Source organism: Hemiscyllium ocellatum, chromosome 19, assembly GCF_020745735.1.
Source record: "Hemiscyllium ocellatum isolate sHemOce1 chromosome 19, sHemOce1.pat.X.cur, whole genome shotgun sequence".
NCBI classification, from domain to species: domain Eukaryota; kingdom Metazoa; phylum Chordata; class Chondrichthyes; order Orectolobiformes; family Hemiscylliidae; genus Hemiscyllium; species Hemiscyllium ocellatum.
The window spans coordinates 49,340,706-49,358,252 of NC_083419.1; the positions used below are offsets into that span (position 1 = coordinate 49,340,706).

The window sequence follows — 17,547 nt, forward strand, 5'->3', positions numbered from 1 at the left end:
TAAAATTGTACCTTCTACTCAAAGTCAAAGTTATTGATACAAATGTAGAAAAGCAGTGATTCTTGTACTCCTGGAAACCCTCAGTTTACATCCAATCTGAAAAGCAACTATTACACTCTTCTGTCTATCACTCAGTTACTTCATATTTACTCTACATTTCCCCTTTTAATTAATAACTGTTTACTTTGCTGACATTCCTATTACATGGCACTTGATCAAAATTCTTGGAGAAGTCCATACACAGTGCATCTTACAACATTACCACAAAAATCTAAATCAACTTAGTTCAAATACAATATGCTCTTAAAAAACTAATACTGCCTTAACTTAATTAATTCACATTTGTTCAAATGACTTCATTTTGTCTTGAATTGTTGTCTCAAAGGGTTTTCTCACCACTGAGGTTAAGTTGATTGGCCAGCACTTGCCAACTGTATGGCCTTTCTGAAACATGACAGTAAATCATAATGGTTTTGCAAGACACACTGCTCCATCTCTTTGGTGGGGTCAAACAAAATTAAGAAGTTACCGTGGGTGATTGTACTTTTCCCTTCCTTCATTCCTACCCCAAATATCAGGCATTGCAATGCATAGTAAATGTATTTGAAAGACATCTTAAATATAACAATTACAACTTATACATTTTCAAATTCATTTCATGTTCTTCTACTGTGTGCAGCTTTTCCATACATTATGTATATATTTATAAAAATAGCCTTATGTAATAATTAGTCACTTGATCACAGTAGCCATCTCTGTGGCATCTCACACTCAGTGAGCATAGAAGTCTATACATAGCACACTAACTCCATAAAACAGATGACAGCAAGTAAATCTGAAAGCGGATTCCAAAAATCATGAGTTTGAGAGAAGATCCATTCCCAGAATGCAATTCTGTCCCAGTTATTTGACAATTGGTGAAGGATTTCAGTTACTACCAAAAGGACATTCTAACTTACTAAACGTTATCCTAAATGGGACCAAGTCTGTGTTTTCAGCCTTTGTTACTCTCCCATTTCCACTTAAATAAGAGTAATGATACAATAGAAATACCAATTTCTTCATATTGATCCAACTAATATAATTGATTGACCAAGAGAAATGGTTTATAGTTGTCCCTTTACAGAAAAGATATGCTGTTAATGAAAAGTAATTCATTCAAAATCTTCAACATTTACACAATAAATATAACAAGAATTACAATTTGAAAGCTTTTCCAATTTCAGGTCTTGAAGTCTATTGCTAGGGTTCATGGAACCACCCCTAGGTGTTAAACCTTGACAATGACATGATTAGAACTCCACGTGACTCCAGATCCCTCCATTTGAACTGACGCCTCAAACATGTTTTTAAATTAAATCTGAAATACATATTCATTATCAAAACAAATTAACATCCACAAACCACAGTAACTATTCTGCCAAATTGAGCCATTTGACTATGTGATAATTTTTCTTTCCAACTCTAAGCAATGACAGCCCATTTGTCAGAATATGCTGTCCCAAAATTAGCACTTGTTCTGGTTTTGTCACTTGTCTGTGATTAATCCAAATTCCACCATCTGTGATCATCTGGTACCTAGAATTGGGGAAGAAAAATACATCTTTACTGTTTATATTTTCTTCAGAATCACTATTTAAGCAATCACCCTGCTCCCAATTTACATCAGTTACTTAGACAGAAACCATTAGCTAAAATCACAGCTAGCCTAAAGACAGGTATGAAGGTACGCTGTGAAGAAGACATACAGAGTTCACAGATAGATAAATAAGTTGAGTGTGAAATTCTGGCAGATGGAGCATAAGTGGCAAAATATGAAGTTCACTTTGGCAGTAAGAATGAAAAAGAAGATTACTTAAATGGAGAGCAACTGTGGAATTCCAAGTGCAGGGGTTGTTGAGTGTTGCATGAGTCACAAAAGATTATACAGATATAGTATATGAGCAAGAGGCTAATGGGATGCTATCCTTTATTACAAGAGGAACCAGACATAAAAGTAAGGATGTTAACTTCAGTCATACAGGGCATTTTTAAGATAACATCTCGAACGCTGTGTGCAGTTTGATCTCTTTATTTAAGAAACTTCATAAATATGCTGGAGGCAGTTCTGAAGTTTACTAGTTTGATATCTGGAATGAATAGCTTATTTTATTTGGAGAAGTTGGACAATTTGGGTTTGTTTCCACTGGAGTTTGGAAAGGTGAAGAGTGATTTGGTTGAAATGTACAAGATTCTAAATGGTCTTGACAAGGCGGGCACAGAAAGGATGGTTTGCCTTGCAAGTGAGTCCAGAGCCAGGGGTCTTTGTTTTAAAAGTAGGACTCACTCTTATGATTGAGGTGAAGTGATTTTTTTTGTCTGAGGTTTGTGCCTCTGAAGACAGTGGTGGCAGGGTCATTAAATAGTTTTAAAACAGAGTGAGATAGCTTCTTGGTGGATAAGGGAATCAAAAGTATTGGGAGTAGATGAGAATGTGAAACTCAAAACACAAACAGATGAGCCACTTTCTTATTAAATGGCAGAGTAAGCTCCAGGGACTAAGATTGTCTGCTTCTGTTCAAATTTCATGGTTATAATTTGACATACAAACCTAAGAAAAGAACTTGTAACAAAATGGCGAGAACTATGGCAGTTTGAGGACCAATTGACCTACAGAGAAAGATGGCTCTGATTTTAGCTTCTCTCAATTAAATAGATAAGGTATTGAGAATTCAGCGCTCAACCACGATTAATTTGAGAGGATTTGAATGACTTTGGGATCTAGTCTGAACCCAGCTCAAAATCTTTCCCAGTTTTGAGGTTTCTAAAGTCAGGTGACAGGTAGATGGACTTTGGAAACAGAAATGCAAAACTTTGCTGATACCATTTTGCTCGGAGATAAATTTTGCCATCTTCTCTATATGTGTATTTGAAAATGGAAATCCAAAGTAGCTTCTGTGCTGTAAAATTCTACATAACTGTCAAAGTCCACTGTGTACAGCTCCACAAAGGTTATAAAGAATAAATGAATAAGCTAATCATAAAAGGATATCATTAATGAGGTTCCTTCCCCTTTCCTGACTATCAAAACCATTCATTGATTGACAATTAAAACTTCTTAGGAGAAAGTGAGGACTGCAGATGCTGAAGAGTCAAAGTCAATGTCGTTCTTGATGAAGGGCTTATGGCCGAAATGTCAACTCTCCTACTCAACTGGAAGTTCTTCACAAGTGACATACCCTCTTGGTCCATCTGGAATAGCACTAGCTTTCCGACAAAGGTCTAGGACTGTTGTGCCTGGCTCAAGGAGATTCTCGGAGAATGGTGCCTCTTTAAATAATTCTTGCAGTTCTTCATCTGACATAGTCTCTAGGGCATCCATACTACTATGATAGAGTGCTCTTGTACATCTGAAGAGGAAAAGCAAAAAATACTGAACAGTAGCAACAGTAGAATATAAACTAGCATTTGTTTATTGAGTTGAATGGCACAGAGAAGATAGATTTGCTGGCTTGGAAGCTACATGACTCATAGGAAAATTTCTCCAATTCTGTTCAATAATCTTTTGGTTCAATCAGGCTTTATTTAACAGAGATAAAGCCCACTTCCACATATTCCCAACTCCAGCCCTGGAGCAAGATTTGACCACATAGCTTTCTGATTCTGAGATGACATGGCTACTAAGAATCAAGCCGACACCTAAAAGAAATCTAAGTGACATTATCACGGAGTTATTTAAACAAAATAGAAAAAGCTGTGAGTTGAGTACTGCCAGGGCTGATTTGAGTGGAGTATAAACGTAAAAGAGGAAGTCCCTTGTTAACATATAAAGGATTGTCAAAAATACAAACTTAGATCTGTAATACTCACTACAGAACACACAAAGAACAGGTTTGTTACAGATACAGTTGGAATTCGAGGCACTCGCTGACATCGATTAAGTGTGTCTGGTTTGTTCTAAACAAGAGTCTCACTGCTTCTCTTCCTCCCTGTTTTACTTTCAAGACTCTCCTAAAAACCACTTCTTTGATCAAGTTTTGGCCACTCTTTCTAATACCACATAGAAGCTATAAAAGTCTCTCCATCAGACTGTAACCAGTTGAATTGTAGTCCTGTTAATTTTGGTTGTGTAACATCAAAACACAAAGAAATTAGATAAAGGTTACTTTATCTAATTAGATAAAATAATTGCAGTAAAATAGCTTTGAGTTACTGTTAGAGTTAAAAATAGACACTTTGTTGTAAAACAGATCACATTTGTCTTTTGTTTTATTAAACTCATTCATCTTCTGGAAGGTGGTTTCCATGGACATTACACAGATCAACATCCATAGGGAGAGACAGTCGTTTTTTTTAATGTCCATAAACTTCGCAATTATTGTTTCCTTGTAGCCACCAGCGCTTAATACTTCAAGGTTGTCGGAGCAAAGCCTAATTGAACTAAATCTCTGGGTTAAGGGTTTGGTATACAAGCCTCAAGACTTACCTTTTGGCAGTCTCGAGTCCTTCTTTACCATGAACCAATTTAGTCACTTCTGCTGCCAGTCGTTTCTGAGCATTTCGCTTTCCTGGATCATTTCTATGGATGTCCATAATGCTTTCAATCTCAGGAAGTGGGATGAAGGTAAAAAGTTTTAGATACCTGAAGAAATCAAAAGTGCTAAATGATCAAGGGTAGAAATAACATAATAGATATGTACACTTTATAAAGGTAAAATAAAACCATGTCACCATTAAGAATACATATTACTGCAAGCAGACTGTTATAACAACAGACACTTGATGTCTAACTTTCAAGTTCATAACCTTCCCTGCGTTGCTGCATACACGTATTAAAAATATAGGACATTTCACACTACACTAGGGTCAAGGAGGGACCAGGCTAAAAACATAGACATTCTTTTCCTCAAGCTACATGTTCATGCCAAGGTTCTAATACAAAAAGGAAGGAAAGGTTCTTACTGAATGTCAGGCACTTGCTCCTCAAAAAATTCAAATGTAGCAAACAGAGTCAAGAAAGAACAAAACACTATGCACAGTTCTTCATTCTTGATGGCTACTCAAAGCAGAGATGACACTTGTTACAATTTTATGTTTCAAATAATTAGTAATCATTAGGCAAAAACTTCTAAATAAGGATAGTGGTGCACAGTACTACAAGTGAAAGAGGAGTCCACCAAGTGTGAGAAAGCAAAAGGGAGAGAGGTACTTAAAAATCACAAAACTGAAAGTAGCAGTATAGGAAAACTAACGAGACTAAAGGCTCATGCGCCATCTGGACATGAAGCCTGCATCCTCGGATCTTAGTAGGGCCCTCAGATGGTAGATGCATTGTATTTAATCATCCAAAATTTCCTAGATTCATGTAAGATCCCAACCGTTTGGGAAACTTCAAATACAATTTCTATTCAAGAATAGAGGGAGAAGGAAAATTGGAATCTATAGGCCAGTTAGTCTGACTGACAATGTGTTTGCTGTGGATGTTTCCGCCTTTGGAAGAATTGAAAGGGCACAGTTTCAAGACAAGGAGTCTCAAATTTAAGACCGAGATGAGAAGGAATTTCGTGTTGAGAACCTCATTGATTTTTGGAATTTTCTTCCCCAAGAGTAGTAGAAGCTTTTTTTTTAGTATATTCATGGCTGAATTAACAGACTTTTGATCAAGACAATAAATAGTTCTGAGGTGGGCAGGAGAGGAGAGAGGCAGCAAAGTGGAATTGGGGACACAATCAGATCAGCAGTTATCTTCCTAAATGGCAGAGCAGGCTCAAGAGGCCAAATAACCTTCTCCTGGTTCTAAATCATATGATTAGTACTCTCACAAGGTTTGGAATCCTTGATGTAAGGGGAAAAGAATAGTTATTTAAATAGAGAAAAGCGGCAGAAAGTTGCAACACAAGCTGACTTGGCAACACAAAGTAATAGGTGCAGCAGGTAAGCAGGAAAGCTAATGGGTTGTTAGTCCTTATTTCAAGGAAATTGGAGTATAGAATAGGAAAATCTTACTGCAACTATCCAAGATGCTAGTGAGACCACATTTGGAGTACTGTGAGTAGTTTTGATCCTCTTTATCAAAACTAAGTTATCATTTCATTGAAGTCAATTCAGAGACGTTTCACTAAGATGATGCCTGGTACAGAGGGACTGTCTAACAAGCAAAGACTAAACAGTTTGGGACTCTATTCATCAGAGTTTAGAAGAACAAGAAGTGATCACATTGAAACTCTTAAGAAAGACTCCTAAGGACCATGACCAAATTCTGAGAGGATGTTGCTCCTCTTGACAGCATCCAAAACCAGAGGGCATAGTCTCAGAACAAAGGGAAGCCAATTTAAGAATAATAGGAAATTTCTTCTCTCGGAGATTCAAGTCTTTCAAACTCCTTATCACTGAGAGCCGTGGGGGCAGAGTCTTTGTGTATCATTATAGCTGAGATAGATAGATTCTTGAACAATAGTGAGAAAAGGCAGGAAAGTGGACAAATGGAAGGCTAGATCAGCCATGATCCCTTTGAAACAGGCTTCAGGGGCCAAACGACCCACTCTTGCTCCTATTTCTTATGGTATTATCTGGATTAAGGTGCAGATCATGCACATTACTGTGACTCTTAACAAATTGTAAGTGATGGTGAATGTCTGTGTGAGCATAAACTGTGACAGCTCCAGATTAATATTCTTACAGGATCTGAAAAAAAGTCATCAAAATTATATTTCTTCCTTCACAACATGGTAGCTTTGAAAATTTGGTAACACATCTCTTTCTACTTTGGGAGTGATACATATATATGAATAATCATAATGCATACTGCAATAATTATGAAAAAGCACAGATATGATGCAACTGCACTATCAACAAACCATCTCCTAATCATGTATTCACCTGGCAAAGAAATCTGGCATCTCCAAGGATTTTTAAAAGAGCCTAAATTAATAAATCATTGCCTTGCATCAGACCATAAAAACACAAACTATAAACAATCTGAAACATAAGTAGAAAGAACTTGCCTTTCTATATTTGCATCTGGTTGCCTGACAAAGTACTGGTACAACTCAAAGGGTGAAGTCTTGTTTCGGTTCAACCATACTGCATTTCCGGCAGTTTTACCCAGCTTGTCTCCTGATGAACTAGTTACAAGTGGTACCATGATGCCAAATACGTCTTGCCCAGTCACCCTAAAGAACCATTCGTTTGTTTTAAAAGAAACGTACATTACTCGAAGATTCAACACGTGAAAAAAATGGGGAAATCGAAAATCACAATAAATTGAGATTCTTGCGAAGGATATACTTAAGAGAGATGTGCTTTACTTGTGTATAAATTCGTATCCAGACATCATGTTACCCAGTTGATCTGTCCCTCCCAGTTGGATTCTACAATTGTGATGTTGATTTAAATAATAAAAATCGTATGCCTGAAACATCTGGTAAGTGAACTCAGTCAAATTCATGCCCTCTGAGCTCTTGAGCCGGGACTGTACACTGTGTCTGCTCAGCATGGTGCCCATGCGAAAGTGCCGACCCACTGTGTCCAGGAAGCCAACCACCTCCTTCTCCTTATACCAAGACCAGTTATTGAGAATACTGAGTGACCCCAAATTGGCCGCCTCAGCATCGTTGCAGAAGCAGAGGCGGTGGTTGTGGAAGACGCCGAGGATCCCCTCCTGGATGCCCCGGGCGTTCTCCTGCACCGTGTTCGCACTCACGGCTTCCCTTTCGCTGCTCCGGCCGCTCGGATCGCCCAGCCGAGCTGTGGCTCCGCCGAGTAGCACCAGGACTCGGTGGCCTGCCCGCTGGAAGTGCAGCAGGCCGATGAGAGCCAACAGGTTGCCCACATGCAGGCTGTCGGCAGTGGGATCAAAGCCGCAGTACACAGTCTGGGGCCCGGTCTCGAGCAGCCGGGGCAGATCACCGCCCTCTGGAAAGACGTCTTTAAAGATGCCTCGCTGGTGAAGCTGCAGGACACTCCTGCCACTTTTACACCGGCTCCGGATTCGGACCGCAACCTTCCCGGAGACCGAAAGGAAGGATCTTGGCCTCCCGAGGAGGGTTAGGACCAGGCCGCCCCGTGCCATGGGCGCCGCCATCTTAGTGGCCTCCCAGTGCATTGTGGGAGCTCGTGACGTCTCAGCGAGTCCCGGATGGACTCTGGGACAAACTGCCGAAGGTTTTGAAAAGTAAAGGCAGTTTGAGCAGGAGGCGGCAAGCGGCGGCTGCACCGTAGACCGCTCTGCACCGTAACCGCGCTCTGTCTGCAGCTCCCAGGCGCCAACAATCCTGCCTGGGGTTTGCTGCAGTGCTCTAGGGACTCTCAGCACTCGCTGGAAGAACAGCATCTGCAGCCTGATGAAGGGCTCATGACCGAAACATTAACCCTTCTGCTCCTCGGACCCCACATTCTTCGGTTCTGATTTCTATCATCTGCAGTCCTCACTTTTCTCCTAGTTGATTATAACGTTACTGCAAAGCCTCTTCCCAGGCTTGACGAAGTTCTCCTCTCCTCCCTCTACAAGGATCTCAGTGAGATTCCTGAAGAAGGGCTTATGCCCAAAACGTCGATTCTCCTGCTCCTTGGATGCTGCCTGACCTGCTGCGCTTTTCCAGCAATACATTTTTCAGCTCTGATCTCCAGCATCTGCAGTCCTCACTTTCTCCTCACTCCCCCACCCCCCAATTCCAGGTCATCTCCTGGACCCTGAAGCAGACTCGCTCCCGCAGCCACATCTCCTTCCTCAGCACCTGCCTATGGAACCAACTGAGCCCACAGGGACTCCCGACTACATACAGTCCATTACAATTTGGACTTGAACAGGACAACCGGTTTCTTCAACAAATCCTGATGAAGGGCTTTTACGCCTGTAATGTCGATTCTCCTGCTCCTTGGATGCTGTCACGCTGGCTGTGCTTTTCCAGTGCCACATTCTTTGACTGCAGCCTTCAGTGTTGAGGTCAAATAATGTTAGGGCCTGAACAACACCTCTCACGTCCTAACCCCAATCCCACACATCAGACCTTCATCACATGGACTGCAACCATAAACAACTTATTTAACTGGTGGGCTTGGTTCAAGTCCCACCTGTTCCAGATCTCTGAACAGGTTCATGAGAAAATAGGGTAAATCGTTTTCTTTTAAAAATTACAATTTTGCAGCCATTGATTCCTCAGGCTGACCTTTATCAAGTCTTTTTTCTGTTCAGTCATTGTTCTCTCACTGGTCTTCATCTCCACCTATCGTTTACTCCTCCCCTCTCCAGCCACCCCACCTTCAACACATATACCAATCTTTTCCTGGCTACATTTACTTCTGAAGAAGGGTCACTGGGCCCGAAACATTAACTATGCTTTCTCTTCACAGATGTTGCCAGACCAGCAATTTTTTTTTCTTTCTCATTTCCAGCATCCGCAGTTCTTTGGTTTTTCTTTTGTTCAGCAGCTGTTTGGAGACACAGATCTGTATTAAGTTACTGGCTGGTCTGGCCTTGTCGTGTAAGCTTTTTGTCACCTTTTGTCTGTGACAGCCACTAAACCACCTTCCTTGAAACATGGTATTGGAAATTGTAACAGAGCTGTAACAGAACCAGCTCAAACCAGCTGTAAAAAAGGCAGGAAGGAATGTACAGCTGAAAATCTGTATATTTACCATGCTCTAAAAGAGCCAACTGCTGAAAGAAACAGTGACGAAGAAGTTAGCAAGTACAATGAAAAATATCTAGTTATATTCATAATGTATTGATGCCAACAACCTGGTTTCAATGCTTAAATTGGCTAAGATTACCATGAAGGACTCTTTTCAAACTCTGCCCTCCCCTGAGGTATGCTGACCCAACTCTGGTGAGAGAACAATGGTGTGGGCCTGGATGTAGGTTTCCTCGCTGAGCTGGAAGGTTCATTTTCAGACATTTCGTCACCATACTAAGTAACATCTTCAGTGAGCCTCCAGATGAAGCACTGCTGATTCCTGCTTTCTATTTATTTGTTTGGGTTTCTTTGGGTTGCTGATGTTATTTCCTGTATTGGACATTTCCTGTTCTTTTTCTCAGGTGGTGGTAAATCAGGTCCAAGTCAGTTTGTTTGTTGGTAGAGTTCCGGTTGTAATGTCATGCTTCTACAAATTCTCGTGCGTGTCTCTGGCTTGTCCTAGGATGGATGTGTTGTTCCAGTCAAAGTGGTGTCCTTCCTTATCTTGAAAGACCCTATACAGACAACAGCAAAACTATTGTCATTTACAAACTACCTTCCAAGAACTGTAGCAAACACTACATTGGACAAATAGGCAGAAAACTAGCCTCCAGGATACATGAACATCAAGTAGCCACAATAAAGACATGACCACTCTCACTAGTATCCTTACATAACAGATGAGGAAGGACACCACTTCGACTGGGACAACACATCCATCCGAGGACAAGCCAAACATAAATACATACAAGAATTCCTAGAAGTATGGGATTCCAACCAAAACTCTGTCATCAAACACATTGACTTGGACCTGATTTACCAACCCCTGAGAAAAAGAACAGCAAATGACATCACCTACCCAAAGAAACCCAAATATATAAATAGAAAGCAGGAATCATCAGCGTTGTTTCGTCCAGAGGCTCACTGATGATGTTACCTAGTATGGTGACGAAACGTCTGAAAATGAACCTTACAGCTCAGCAAGCAAACCTACATTCAGAACCTCAACCCAAGCTACAAATCTTCTCAAATCTCGCTAGTTCTGTAGTCCTTTGGGATGATGGTGACTTCACAGCATGGAAAGAGGCCTTTCTCTGCAGCTTATCCAGTTTTTAATTCAATTTCATTTGCTGGTAACCTTGAACACTGTCATTTAAAGTATTCACCTTTATTTCAGGGACTGGAATATAAAGTCCTGCTAAATTAGATAAGGCTCTGGTCAGACCACAATTGCTATACTGTGAACAATATTGGTACCGTTATTTAAGAAAAGATGTATTGTATTGAAGGCAGTCCAAAGAAGTTTCACAAGATTGATTCTGGGTATGGAAAGATTTTCCTATGAGGAGAGATTGAGTAGGTTGGGCTTTGTACTCATTGAAGTTCAGGATAATGAAAGGAGATTTTATAGAAAAGTGTAAGGTTCTTAGAGGGCTTGACTAGGGAAATGAAGAGAGGTTTTTCCCCCCTTGTGGAAGAGTCACAGAGGACATAAGGCATCACCTATTTAAGATGGGATGACAATTTTGTTTTGTGTGGGATAGTGAATCTGTGAAATTCTTCATTGCAGAGGATTGTTAAACATTTTCAAGGCTGAGATAGATTTCTAATCATTAAGGAAATCAAGGTCATGGGGATAAGGGACGAAAGTAGAGTTGAGGATGATAAGATCAACCACGATCTCATTCAGAGGCAGAGCAGACTCAATAGGCTGAATAGCGTACTTTTACTCCTAAGTCTTACTGTCTAAATGTTATGTCATATCCAACTTCTGCTATGCCTTCATGCAGTGAGTTCCAGATAACCTTGAATTTTTGGTGAGTCAAATGACTGTTATATTTAATATTGGGACTTAGGCCAGCTGATAGCAATATCTATCACTGAGAATGTAGATTGCTGAAAAGCGCACTTCAGTTATTACAACATTCCAATAATTGTGATGAGTGGCAACAACTCACACGTTTCACAAAGAATTGGGGAATTCAATTACGATATGTAATCACCACCCTATCCCGAGTCTAATGGAAACTGAGAAGCCGCAGTGAAAATCACCAAAGGTACCATAAAGAAATCCAATACAAATTTATGCAAGCAACTCTTGGTTGGAAGAATGCATTTACTGAAGGCATGAAAAATTGTCATATCCAAAGATTAATGTCACACCATACCCAAACTACTCCCCATTTGGCAGAAACACCATACCCAAACTGCTCCCCACATGGCAGAAACACCGTACCCAAACTGCTTCCCACTTGACAGAAACACCATACCCAAACTGCTCCCCACTTGGCAGAAACACTATACCCAAACTGCTCCCCGCTTGGCAGAAACACCATACCCAAACTGCTCCCCACTTGGCTGAAACACTATACCCACACTGCTCCCCCCATGGCAGAAACACCATACCCAAACTGCTCCCCACTTGGCAGAAACACCGTACCCAAACTGCTCCCCGCTTGGCAGAAACACCATACCCAAACTGCTCCCCACTTGGCAGAAACACCATACCCAAGCTGCGCCCCACATGGCAGAAAGACTGCCAAACAAGAAGTGAATGAAAAAATAAAGATGAAACAACAGAAAGTCAATTTCACTTTGACAAAACTGTTAAGTCATTTACAAGAGCCGAGCTTTCGGTAGCCAGTCAGAATGCAAATGTTCAATGCTCACAATAAATGTCAGTCCATATAGCAATTTGGGACTTGTGTTGAGCAGTTTTCATCTTGATTGTACAAAGAGAATGTAAACAGTAAAATATGTTCTAAGAACTGCAGACATATTCCTGCAAATAGAGAAGCTGGTCGGTCATTGCAATTACTGTTGTCACTGGTCTCACTATCTGCCTAATGCACAGATGATCATCTGTCCCAGAGGTCCACTGTCAACAGAAGCAGAAATGAATCACCAGCAACAGTTGAAGTGGTAACAGTACTTGCCACAGTAAACACACTTCCCGATGAAGAAACATCAACCTAGCAATGAGCATATATCAGAGAACAGCCACCAACAATATGCATGTATCACTGGGAGATCTGCATGATTATCAGTATAATGCATGTGCAGAGACTGACTAGGATTAACACACTTTTGTTAATGGCTGATCATTTTCTTTGTGATCATGTAAACTGGGTAGCTTGTAGGATTCATAACTGTTAGTTATGTGCATGTGTTTTATGTAAAAAGGAATGGGGGATATTTGAAGAAATGAACTGTATCTAGTATGCTGGCTAGTTTGCCATAGTTGTGTGACCTCCATCTCTGCTGTAGTTATTTTTGTGTGCAGTTTGTACATAGCAGCAATTAAACACATCACTTGAAACACAGGCTATCATTGTGAGGTAGTCCACTCACCAGGGAAGCCTGCGGATGTACTTTCCCCCAAGCAGGGAGGGAATGTCTCTATTGCCTGCATGTTGTGACATGTCACCTAGGTATTTGCAAGGTGCTTGACTCCTAGGGAATTTAAACTGACCCTATTGTTACAGAAACCTGAAGACTGATTAGAAAATACAGATTATCCTCCTTTAATTGTCTATAAACCACTATATAAATGTTAATTACCTCATTTGGTTAGGTTCTGTGTTTGGACTGTAGATCACTCTTCTGCAAAAATACACAAGAACCTGGAAACAAGCATGCTTCCTACTTTTGAGGGTATAATTTTAGGCATTTGATCCTAGCAAAAGTAAAGAATCTGGTCGATTTAATTTCATATTGTTTTCCTATTTAATAAAGTTGATACCTCAATCATGTAACTACATCATAGATCATTCCTTGTTGCATTCACAACCCCTCCCTATTGACTCATTCTGTTAATCTGGTTTCCTTATTTAAATCCTTCCTAGTTGTTTAATTTATTTTGTTTCTCAAGGTGTCTGTTACATTTAGTTGATATCTTTTTTTAGTGATATGGCCATAAATTCCTAATTTCTGCAATGTTTTTCCTGGTTTCTAAAATTGCCATTGCAATGTCTCCAATCTGCAGCTATTTATATCAATAGTTTTCATATGACACATATAGTATTCTATTGTAAGATGGTATTTCCCTTGAAGAGATGTTGTATTGAGCTTCATACCACAGTGATACATCATTTGCTATGATATTATGATTCATTCCGTAATGTTGTGATACCACTTTGGGGATTAAATTTGTGCAATCCCTTCCAAAATGTTATGAAAGCAAAGCTGAGGTATTTTTTTCTTTTGAGAGGATAGCAAAGCAGAAAAGGTTACCAAGAGAAAACTGGATAGTGCTCATGCAAAGCGGGTTGACAGGCAGAGATCTGGAGGTTTATGCCTTTCTTTCTATGAAGGCATCTATAGCTTATGAGTTGGCCAAAAAGGCTATTCTCACAATGTACAAGTTAGTGCCTGAGGCTTACAAAATCTTTAAAATATCCAGAAGCAGCTTGGGCAGACGTGTATGGAATTTGAGAGGATAAAACAAAACCACTTTAACCATTGTATATGGGGATTAAAAGTAGTGGTTATATATGAAACGTTTGTGCAAATACTTCCTAGGAAAAATATCTACAATGTCAATTCCTCCATTCATATAAATCCACATGGAAAACCAGAAAATTGCTGCACCAAAACAGGCGAAATGGCCAACAAGCTAAGTCTATCTAAATCCTTTATCTGTCATGACCTGAGGAAATAGGTCTGTAGTGAAAGGAAGGTATGATTAGATTACTTACAGTGTGGAAACAGGCCCTTTGGCCCAACAAGTCCACACCGACACTCCGAAGAGCAACCCACCCAGACCCACTCCCCTACATTTACCCCTTCACCTAACACTATGGGCAATTTAGCATTTAACCTGCACATGTTTGTGGGAGGAAACCAGAGCACCCGGAGGAAACCCACGCAGACATAGGGAGAATGTGCAAACTCCACACAGTTGCCTGAGGTGGGAATTGAACCCAGGTCTCTAGCACTGTGAGGCAGCAGTGCTAACCACTGTGAGGTAGCAGTGCTAACCACTGTGCCACTGTGTATGTGCCCAACAACAAGAGTTACAGCTGGGGATGACTTAAGATATTTTCAAAACCGGGTGCAAGTATGTGCAAAGGCCCAAGTGTTTCGATTGTCACAAGATGTCATTGTCACATCTTCATGCTGAATGTTGGATTAGTCCATGGAAACTATTGCTGTACACTGGCTTAACACAGGAAAGAAGCTCTGATGTGAGTCCAATATATGTATTGTAGTTCTTTCTACAATTGAGACTACGTATAAGCATTACTGAGTGCAAGAAATACCTTCGAGTTACTGGGAGCTCTTGTTAAAAGGAAAACTGTCTCCTCATCCTAAAATCAGGCAAGTAAATCTATAGTCATACTTGGAAACACAAGAATGATTGAAACTCTTCTACTGAGCTGGGAATATCCACCTGAGAGTGACATGAATATCAATTTTTTAGTAAACATCATTAGTAGAGAGTATATAACAATATCATTGTATTGGCTTCACCTAAATGTGACCTAATGTCTGAAGCAATAACTATAGAGGTTGTCCATAGTTTACTTGTGGATAGTGTTGACCTACTTCTGGGAATGATTTGGCAGGAAGTGAATGTTATAGTTTTCCCAGTAGTCATTGATAAAGTAAGTTGAGGAGACAGAGTATTTACTGGATTTTTTTCCTTGTGTCCTGATCTGAGCAATGGCTAAAAACAATGTGCATCAGATGTCAAATTGGCATCACAGATTTATATTTTGTTAGCTAAAACTTTCTTTAGAGGTAATCTGAAGGAGGTTTTCAATAATTCCTCTCTGATCAAAACTGAGCAACTCAATCCAGAGTGCAATAAAATAACCCAATCAATTCAAAATAAAGTTAAAGCTCAGGGAGTTCTAGAATGCTACTACGTTAGAAAAAAGACTCTGATAAGGAAGTGGACAAAGAGTTGATGTTGGTTTTTCAGATGGGCAGTGTACCACACCAATATGGTCAGGAAATATTAAGCCCTTGAATTTCCTGTAGCAGGATGTGTAAAAGTATGTTTGATCTGAATGTGTATAAATCAACATTTTTCACTGGCTAGTGTTCACAAGTGCATGTTGCAGTTCTATAAACTGTCTTTGTGTCACTTTGGGGGAAACTGCAAGATGCAATCACACTTCAACTTTTATTTTCCATACCAGCTTTTGACGAACCATAAAATAGGCTGTAGTAAACTGCGTGGGACCCTTATCAAAACTGAAAGTGGGACAGCAGTATATATTTACTGTTATGGATTTGGCTAATTAATTCCCAGATGCCATATACTGCACAGAGACGTTTAGAGTACAGAGGAGGCCATTCATTCCATTGTGATCATGTTAATCAACAAAGATCTGACCACACTAAATCCCATTTCCAAGCTTTTGCTCCATAGGCTCAGAAACTGCGACAATGCAAGAGAATATGTAAACATTGCTTAAATGTTAATGAGAGTTCCTGACTCAACCACCCTTCCAGTGAGTTCCAGACTTCCACCACTCTGAGGCAAAACAATTCTCCTCCAATTGCCTCTTAGCTTTCTGCCTCTTACAGTAAATCTATGGTGCCTGGATATTAACGCCTCCACTCATGGAAGAAGTGCCTTCATACCTGACTATGTATGCCCCATATAATCATATATGGATTCGCAGGAGGCTCCAGAGCACTGATGATGTCTCCTAGCCAGGGGACGAAACGTTTGCAACAAAAACTTCCAGCTCGGCGAACAGAACCACTACAACAAGCACCCGAGCTACAAATCTTCGCACAAACTTTGAATAATCATATACAATTTTATTAAATCCTCTCTCAACCTTTGCTTCTCAAGGAAAACAACCCCAGCCTAGCCAATCTTCCCTCATAGCGCAGGAAGCATCCTGACAAATCTCCTCTGCACTTTCTAGTGCAATTACTCATTTCCGTTAATGCAGTTACCAGAGCACCACACAAGTTCTGCTGTGATATAACCAGCATTTTATACAGCTCTGGTCTAACCTCCTTGCTCTAATGCTGGTAATGTTAAGTATCCCATGTGCCCTTTTTAACCACCTTATTTACCTGGCCTGCTTCATTCAGAAATATATGGATATGAAATCCAAAGTCCCTCTGGTCATCAGTACTTTTTTTGGGTCTGACCATTTGTGGTGTAATCCCTTTTAAGATGGTAATAAAGAAGTCAACTCATTTCTTCACTCAACATGGATTGCAAATGATGGACCAGTTGGATCAAGGTTTCAATTTCATTTCTAAAACTTTTCAAGAAGTTATGAGTAGTCTGGATATGACATAGTTAAAATGACACAAGGAACTTTAGAAAGGTACCGTCAAACCCTCAATAATAATCAGGGCCCACTATCATGTGCAACCATGTGATTGGGACAAAGGAATGAAACTTCTTTTGTTCGCCACATGAGAATCACCTAATGAGTCAACTGATTTTATTTCTTCCCATTAGTTTGCGGTTTTGGGATAAGCGGTCTTATGAAACGAATCAAAGGAAGTATTTTTTTAGGACAGAATGACAAATCCTTCATGTTAGACTGTGTATCAATATTCCAAGAATGGTTCATAGGATCCTGCAAAGTAGTTCATAAACACCTTAATGCATCACAACCATACAACAATGGGCTAAGTATGCCAAATTCAGGACAATTCAACCAGTTTACTTATTTTATAAGGTGAACTATTGAAAGCACAGTTCAATGGTCTATGTAGACTAATCTAAAGGATTGGTTAAGTAATTTGTTTAATTAACAGCCCAGATTATCAGAACAAAATGTTGTCACATATTGATATGTTGCAGTAATAACACAGTGGTAATTTTTTAAAATACCTGACAATCAGTCTCCCTCACCTTTTGTTTGAATTGTGCTTAACTCTTTTGTACATAAGTTAATCAACTGGAAAACAT

The 17,547-nt window shown here is 40.0% G+C and overlaps 1 protein-coding gene across 1 annotated transcript; it reads right to left on the reverse strand.

The window, feature by feature from the left end:
- Positions 1 to 673: 673 nt before the first annotated feature.
- On the reverse strand, positions 674 to 8,061 carry yars2 (tyrosyl-tRNA synthetase 2, mitochondrial). Its single transcript, XM_060839436.1, has 5 exons — positions 7,287 to 8,061; positions 6,984 to 7,151; positions 4,466 to 4,621; positions 3,219 to 3,389; positions 674 to 1,578 (listed from the first exon to the last, which is right to left on the reverse strand). The coding sequence occupies exons 1-5, from the start codon at positions 8,048 to 8,050 to the stop codon at positions 1,413 to 1,415; spliced, it is 1,425 nt and encodes a 474-aa protein (XP_060695419.1). The 5' UTR covers positions 8,051 to 8,061; the 3' UTR covers positions 674 to 1,412.
- Positions 8,062 to 17,547: the final 9,486 nt, after the last annotated feature.